The sequence below is a fragment of the Kryptolebias marmoratus genome, linkage group LG14 (assembly GCF_001649575.2).
Source record: "Kryptolebias marmoratus isolate JLee-2015 linkage group LG14, ASM164957v2, whole genome shotgun sequence".
Taxonomy (NCBI): Eukaryota; Metazoa; Chordata; class Actinopteri; order Cyprinodontiformes; family Rivulidae; genus Kryptolebias; species Kryptolebias marmoratus.
In genome coordinates this window covers 7,824,260-7,832,820 of record NC_051443.1, presented here as the reverse complement: position 1 = coordinate 7,832,820, position 8,561 = coordinate 7,824,260, and the positions used below count along the sequence as shown (strand labels likewise).

Below are 8,561 nucleotides of genomic sequence, written 5' to 3'. Positions count from 1 at the left end.
GCTACACTGACGTGGCAAAGAATTGATATTCACAGAAAAGCATTCAGAGCAAAGAATCTTGCTCAAAGAACAGAGTCGTTCACACGACCAGATTGACTTGTGACACATCTCCCTCATATATAAGCATACAAGAATCATACTGCTGGCATGCAGCTATAGCAGTAATGTTAACTGAAAGTGAATATTCTCTGAATATATACTTCTGAATTAAAAAAAAATCTGTTTCACAATTGAGTGTCATTTCTCTTGCTTACCAAATGCTGTAAAGCAACACAGGCGTCTTTTAGCAACAAGTGCTCCCATTTTGTAATTTCCTGAGTGTAAATATAAATCCATGTATTATTCAAGACGTACCGTTTTTTTAAGCATCTTGTTAAGAACACCTGTGGACATGAGATATTTTGCTAATGCTACAGACAAACAAACCCACACAGACATGGACAAAAACATTACAAAACAAATGTCTGACTCTTTTGTTGATGTTTATATTAAGAAAGTGATTTGACCAAAGAGTTTGAACAGGTTTGTTGTTGTTGTGAATTAGAAATATTGTAGAAATCCTGTGCATTCTTTGGAAAGGTTACATAAAACTATTTTAATTTCTGAAAAAGCTGGAGCAAAACCAGACATTTTTGGCTGCAACAATCACAAAAATATCCATAAAATCCTGGAGTATCCTGTTTGATACTGAAAACATTTAGTACATCAAGTTTGGGAGAGGTGGTGGAGAATATGGACCCAGAATGCAGGCAGACACAGAGAAGCTCAAAGAAAAACTGAAATTATTTATTTTTAAAAACATGCTGACATGGCAGCAGAAACTAAATAACACAAACTTACAAATAATGGAGATAAAAGGAAACACAAGGAAAACCAGTGAGTGTGTGAGGAACAGATTATTAAGACTCAGGGTGATTGGTAAGTGGACACAGGGGACTGATTACAAACTAGGGACAGGTGCAGATGGGCGTGGCAGGCTGGCAAATACTGAGCTGAGGACAGGTTAATGATGACAAGGACACAAAAGCAATAGGGAGCAAAACTTCACAAGAACTTACAATGTTAAACTCAGGAAATAAACTAAACACAGGGATAACGAGAAGTACAACAGAATTACAGAAATATGAAATAACAATAAACCTAATACAAAATAAAGTACTGTAAATTGAGATTTTATCTAATGGACTGATGTCAAGGATCCCACTACTGTAAGGTTAACATATAAGCTGACAGAAAACTGTAAACACTGAGTGTCTTTGTTCTGTCAACATAAAGGGCAGAACTGATTGTAAAATTTGCAGTTAAATATTTTTGTACATCTCTAAAATATAAAAGATGTAAAAGAAAAACAAAAAGCAACCCCTAACAACATTTTACTTCTTGTCATTGTGTGTAACTGCAGAAAGCTTGCGGCTACCACTTGGACCTATTTTGGGTGGGCGTCCTGATGGCGGTGTGTTCCTTCATGGGTCTGCCCTGGTATGTTGCTGCCACGGTTATCTCCATTGCGCACATCGACTCTCTGAAAATGGAGAGCGAATGTAGCGCCCCTGGAGAGCAGCCCCAGTTTCTAGGTGTCAGGTGAGTGTATCCTGACACCGCAGCAAAGGTTTTGGGTTTTTTTAATTATTTTTCTGGATCAACTTAACTCCTTTCGTTCCAGAGGAATTAAGAAAAAAAAATCCACAGAGAATATTAGTGAGCTGGCATTAATTTTCAAATGATTAAAAACTCAATAAGCTTTTCTGGCATTCCCAAATTTCCTGTGATTTTTTTCTACTGTGTCACATCCCAAGAATGTCGTGTTTTTTCTAGAGAGCAGCGGCTGACGGGGACTCTGGTGTTCGTGCTGACTGGACTCTCAGTGTTCCTCGCTCCCGTCCTTCAGGTCAGCGTGCGCATTTTACCGAATTTTACTGCTTCTGATGCATCACATGCTTTTCTTTAACATTTACCCTTTAATTGCTTTTCTGTTTAACTTAGTATATCCCTATGCCAGTTCTCTACGGAGTGTTCCTCTACATGGGAGTAGCATCACTAAGTGGCATCCAGGTATGATACTTGTATCTAAAAAAAGAATATAAGAGACTGAACTGAGATTAATAAAAATATTCCATTTTACAAACCCCCATCAACATCCAAAAGATAAATTTCTGCTTTGAAAGTCACAAAAATAAAACAAAGCTAATTAAACAAGCCACTAGGCTTATAAAGCAACTTTCCCCAACAAATGACAAAGTTCCTCAAGATCAGAATTCTCCGCATTTTCATTTTAAGTGTAGAGTTTAGGTAAAATCAACAAAATTAGTCAGCTTGAAAGTGCTGTGTTGTGTCTGCAGTCTTTAATCAAGAGTGTATTTGTAATGCATTGACTTTGTACCACTCTCCTTCTAACCAAAAGGCATCAAAAAAATTAGTTAAAGATTAGTTATGATTCAGAACGTGAAGTACTATTACTATTTATTTTATAACAAAGCATTCAAAAGAATATTTCAAATGTAGAAACATGAAGAGAAGTGCCACTTGCATGTGGTCGGAAAGAGAAGAGTGGGAATTAAGGAAAAGGAAAAGCCCCAAACACCCAGCAACATATTCTTATATCTTTCTGTTCCAGTTCTGGGAACGTATCAAGCTGTTTCTGATGCCACCGAAACACCAGCCAGACTTCTCCTTCCTGCGCCACGTTCCCCTGAGGCGTGTCCATCTTTTCACCCTTGTCCAGATCCTCTGTCTGGCTGTCCTCTGGATCCTCAAGTCAACATTCCTAGCCATCATCTTCCCAGTTATGGTGAGTTAAGCTGTTGTCATAGTCCATGAGAAGTCATAATGTCGGCTCTCATTCACGTGGTCACGTGGCGAAAATTGCATCATTTTATTTTCATAGCAGCTTTGTCCGCAACTTTACGACACAGGGCCCCTGTCAAACTTTTTCCTACAGCAGTTTGTGCCAAGTATTGCGTGATTGGTCAGAAGTTGTTGTAGGCGTGTTTATGTGGAAGTTGAGTTGAGAATCCAGCGGGAAGAAACCCGTTTTAATGCTGTAGGAGGACGGAGGAGCTTCCTGGGAGTTCTGAGCTGAGTGTCTCGTGGACGATAAAAGGTGTGCATGAAAACGAACGTCTTGCAACCACATGACCGCAAACTGACTTCTTGATTTCTTATGGAGTATGACGGAGCCTTTACTGTGTAGCCTGTTTTATTGTCTTTCATGTTGTCCTTATAATGTTGCATTGCTAGTTCAGTCAACTGAGCTATAAAACTGAATGACTGAAACCGCTCAAAACTCCACATTGATGTGGAAGCAATTTGTCAATGGCAATGTAGCCCAATAAAATACTTTTTTTTAATATAGTTTTACCTTGAATTAATAGGTAAATATATTGAGGAAAAGTTCAAATTAGTTCTAAATACCACACAAACCTATGAAACATTTATTGAAGAAGAAACTTTGACACAAACTGACTTTTTGAAAGTTGCCATCTCATTACCATTAGTGAGACTGCAGACTTAGGACATTCTTGTATATTTATCCATCTATATAAACTTGTAAATGTAGCATTCTTTAACTTTATTGATCCCTTGGGAAGACTCCTTCAGATAAATTAAAATTAAATTTAGCATTAAATTGATAACAACCCCTTTCTTTCTCTTTTATACAAAATAAACAAACAAAAGAGTCTTGGCACTAAAGTTTTAACAACTTCAAAATATGTAAACTAGTCATGCACACTTTTTTCACATAGAAAAAAAAACAATTACTTGTAATGAACAAATACCACTGATGCTTTTATTAACAAAGAAAATACTTCTCAAGCTTCAGTAGCCACATCAAAGTATCTTATTTTAATGGGCCATAAAAGGAGAGAAGAAACAAAAATAAAAAAGTCGGCACTACACTTACATTAGCCAACTCACCACTGCAGGAAGAAATCAAGATGTCTCCGCTCTTTGAGGTTGAGGCTTTCACTCACTCACAAAATAACAGCAATATAGTTTTCCACAACTTGTGATAAGGGATGAATACTGCAAACTATTACAAAAAGAACACAGTTGTAAAGTTACCGTACATAACACATACATACATTTAGTTCAGCTTAGCCTTAAATGTTGTCACAAGAACCTCTTTTCTTAACAGAACCAGAGGGATTGGTAGCAAAACTCCAACTCTAGATCTTCACAGAATCCTTCATTACTGTGGAACATCCATTCATCCTTTCACTTCTGAGCGTTTTTCTCTGCATAGCTAAAACCATTCAGAAGCTCATCATCCAGACTTCAACAAGCTCTGAGTCTTCATGTTCTTCATGTTCCTAACAATGTTCTTTGGAGTTCTCTACCTCTGCTCAAGCTTGAATACTTTTAGGGATCCACTGAAGCAGTGCTCCCACTCTGAATCTCCTTCCTAGCCACCAACCATGAGACTCCTCAAACTCCAAACGTCCAAATGTTAATGGTCAGGGGAGAGATTTACTCATGTGCTGGAGGGTATTTGGGCTGACTATATGGTGTGAAAACGTTTTAGAGTCAGTACATATAAAAGCTGATGCAGAACTTCATCAGCCGATAAACGTCTTTGCCACATTGTGCAGATTCTGGGTCTGATGGTTGTACGGAAACTACTGGATCTGATGTTTTCACAACACGACCTAGCGTGGCTGGATGACCTCCTGCCTGATAAAGACAAGAAGAAGAAAGAGGATGAGAAGAAGAGGAAGAAAGAGAAGAAAGCAGCTGAGCCGGAGAGCGATGAGGAGGTGAAAAATGTGCCGCTCACACACATTGTGAGCATTTGTGTCATTTCTAAAGTCACAATTTTCCTTTCTTGAGATTCTGTCTATTTACATGTGTGTCACTCCATCTGTTGTGTTTGTGTTGTTCCTGGTTTTGTTTGCTCTGACTAATACTGGATGTTTCTCCTCTCTGTCCAACAGTGTTGCTGAAAAGGCACTGTACAGCACTTACTACAATCTTGTTGTCTATTCATTTCTCCTCCTCTCGCACATTTTCCAGTACCATAGAAACCGTCCGTTTGCATATTTGTTCCCATTCTGACCTTGGTACAGTCCAGAGAAGGCTGGTTGTAGTCTGTATTTTTGTTACATTAACAAAGCTCTCAAGCCACAGCACAGATCACACAGTTTACCCTCAAGTGCTTTCAGTGTCTGCCAACAAGTCCTCAGTTTTGATTTGGAGCTTCCTGTATTCTCACCAGTCAACATCAATGGTTTTATGTTTGTGGCACACAAGAATCACCAATAAAGATTCATTAAAGCTGGATTAAACACATTTAATTCACAGATTGAGGTTTCAATAAGTTAAAGAATTACACATTTAAACAAATCAAACTACATGTTTAATATATTTTTTACATAGCTGACTGTTTTTTTAACAAGTGTGATTTGTAAGTTCTTCAGAGGCTGATTATTCACTACAAAAGAAAATGTTTTTTTAAGCCACAGAATGGTGTAAATGAATGTAATGTGGGTTCAAGGCAATAAACAAATATAATTCCCTTTTACTGTCATGGGGAAAAGAAAGTCCACCTTCTGTCAATTCTAGGCTTTGAAATAAAAATATATTCTGGCCCTCACTACTTCCTAGCATTACCCAAATATAATCTTGTGTGCCAAAAACATACGAAACAGATTCTGTCATATTTTTTTCTTGCATACAGCCAAATACAGCTGTTAAAATACTGTAAATATTTGAAGAGACAGGGGTAGGATTACATAAATTTATACTTTATCCTACAACCTTTCAGACACTGGATTACTATTACAGAAATAATGTTTAATTTGTGTGTCCTATTGGCTGAATAATTATATATAAATCTACTGTGTGTATATAATCTTTTCTTTAAAATAAACTGAAAAGAGAATCTAAGATTTGAATAATTTTCAAACCTGATAAAGACCAGATTTTTTAAAAAACTATTTTTTTTATAGGTAAAAACCTTAAATCCAAAGAGGATAGGCTTTATTTTGCCTTCAACAATGTTATGATCCTTGTGGCTCTGTCCTGAGAAGAATTAAATCTCTGACAAGAACAAAAACAAAGAGTACACTTGGCCTTTTTTTGAAAAGGGAAAATACTTTCCCTTTTTAGTTTTTTTTTTTTTTTTTACCTGGACCCTTCTTCATTTATTTATTTGAGTAATAAGAACAAAACCTTTGGGTTTGAACTAAGTTTGGGCATATAAACTGATCATAAACCACTGATCCTTCTGTAGGCAAGGCCCAGCACGTGTACTTTTATTTGTTGACAAGACTGAATATATTCAAAATGAATAAAAGCATCTCTACGGAAGTGATCACTTCCGTAGAGATGTAAGAAGTGGAAATATTTTAGAGTCTAACAGATATTTGCGCCTGTACTTTTTATGTTATGGGAACAAATCATGAAAACACTGAAGTTATGGACAGCTGTATGAAATAGTTCAACAAGTTTGATATAAGCAGATTTTCCTGGGGGGAAAAAACAGCTGTTCCAAGACACTATTCATAGACTTATTGACCTTGTACTGCTTGGACCACTTTTTGATTGTATTTGAACTACTGGTTCAGAGTTTGCATCATTTGCAAACATACATCAGAGTTAGACAAAAATGAAGGACATTTGCTAACATTCAGCAGCTACACTTGGGCAGTCAGATGGTTTTACAGTCTGGACAAAGACATGTTGACGTGTCTAAAACCAAAGACTTCCCATCTCTACCACTCTGCTGACAGAACCCAACTGTAAGCAGACGCTTGCACACATAGGATCAGAGCACTGTCATGTTTAAAGGAGATTTAAAGACTGTCCTTTAAACTGTTTCCTGTTCATCACAGTCTTGCTCAGTGTGGGCCCAGTTGCAAGATTTTTTTTATGTTTCAAAGTTTTTTACATGGAGAAATATATACATGAAAACTGAGGGCCCAGGTAAAAACAATAACAATCACCGAACAATATTCCTTTAAGATTCTGCTTCCACCTGCATGCCAACTCTTTCCTGTTTCCCTTAGCCCAACAGTTGTGCCCCCACTGAGGTCAAGGTCCACATGGAGGCATTAGAGTCCCAATCAGAGTCCTATCCCACCTATGTTAACCCCTTCACTCAAAACCAGACCTCTGAGTGAGTACACACACCATATCCTCTTCCTCTTAGTGTCAGCTTTAGTTATGTTTTATAAGTTTGATGCTGTTTGTTAATGTGACAGATGGAGTGCTAATAAAGCATTTGTGGCTTGAGACTTAAATGTCACTTTCAACTTTTGGAGTAAAACAATATGAACATTGATTTTATGCTGTTTACTAATTTTACCTAATGGAAGCATTTAAAAAGTAAAGAGTATTGGTTCAAGGACTGAACCCTGAGGAACTCCATGACAAACTGGTGTATAAAGAATATTCATGATTAACATTTACAAACTGGAATTGATCAAATAAACATGATATAAACCATTTTAGAGCTCTTCCTGTAATCTTAATATCATGTTCAAGCCTTTGTAATAGAATATTGGGATTAATTGGATCAAATTCAGCACTGAGATCTAACAGGACAAGTATGGACACAATACATAGCTCAACAGACATAGGACTTTTCATTAGTCTAGCTACAGTACTAAAGAAAACAGAGTTGTTCTTGTTCTCCTCTATTTAGGCTGAATAATATATAACAAAATATAAGTTTACAAAGGGCTTAAAGGTCCTGTAGATGTCAGAAAACTACACAAACATGGAAAATCAAAACATAAACAAAATAAAGCCATGTCATTCCTTGAAGCATATTGCTCACAGCCTTACACACCAGAGTTTTAGATTAAGATCATCTTAGGTTGGGAAAAGACACAGTTAGAGCAGTTTTTCAAATCTTAAAAAAAATACCATTATGATCTTGTGCAATATTGCACATGATCTGTCAGCATTTAGAGTATGTTGGGAAGATTGTCAGCTACTACCACCCCAAATTTCAGCTCAATATATGTAAGATTCACGGAGGTTTAACCATTTTTGTCTAAGCTAAGGTCAATTAGCTGTGGAAGCCATCCTAAATTGGGTTGAGTTCAAAAGTGAATCTGTAGTAAATGAACATCCAATCATTATTTCCTGAAAGTTTCATTAAAATCCATCCAGTGGTTGATGAGATATTTTACTAACAAACATACAGGCTAAATATCAATAGTTTATGGCAAAGATTTAAATGACAAATCTTAGCCTTCACAGCACATGGTGGACATCAGTCTCAGCTACTAACACACCAAATATTAGCCCTATATCTGTAAAATTGACTAGTTATACCCACTTTTGTGTTGGCTAAGATGACTTTGCTGTGGCTACCATTTTGATTCAGGTTGACTCCCAACCCTAATCAGTTGTAGATGTCACCCCATTGAATATGATGATAACAACTTTGTACTCAGAGAAAAAGTGCTAATGACAGAAAAATATAGTGTATGAATATATTCAAAAATATTATAGAGGTTTTGTGATATGTTACCGGTGTGGCTTGAATATCGCTGACAGTCAGGAACCAAAAAGGAATCCGATTCCAAGATTGATTTTGATACCAGTCAGTGTAA

At 36.8% G+C, this 8,561-nt stretch overlaps 1 protein-coding gene across 7 annotated transcripts in view; it reads left to right on the top strand.

Moving 5' to 3' along the window:
• The window catches only part of slc4a5b (solute carrier family 4 member 5b), a 61,534-nt gene that overhangs the window by 47,885 nt on the left and 5,088 nt on the right, over nt 1-8,561 (top strand). For 6 of the 7 annotated variants that reach the window (XM_017432260.2, XM_017432258.2, XM_017432256.2 and 3 more), the window contains 6 exons: nt 1,403-1,581; nt 1,816-1,888; nt 1,984-2,052; nt 2,615-2,788; nt 4,590-4,754; nt 7,005-7,114. In XM_017432260.2, coding sequence (XP_017287749.1) covers nt 1,403-1,581; nt 1,816-1,888; nt 1,984-2,052; nt 2,615-2,788; nt 4,590-4,754; nt 7,005-7,114 — 770 coding nt within the window. Of the gene's footprint in view, nt 1-1,402; nt 1,582-1,815; nt 1,889-1,983; nt 2,053-2,614; nt 2,789-4,589; nt 4,755-4,931; nt 7,115-8,561 lie in introns of all 7 variants that reach the window. The other variant, XR_005234038.1, reaches the window with a different exon arrangement.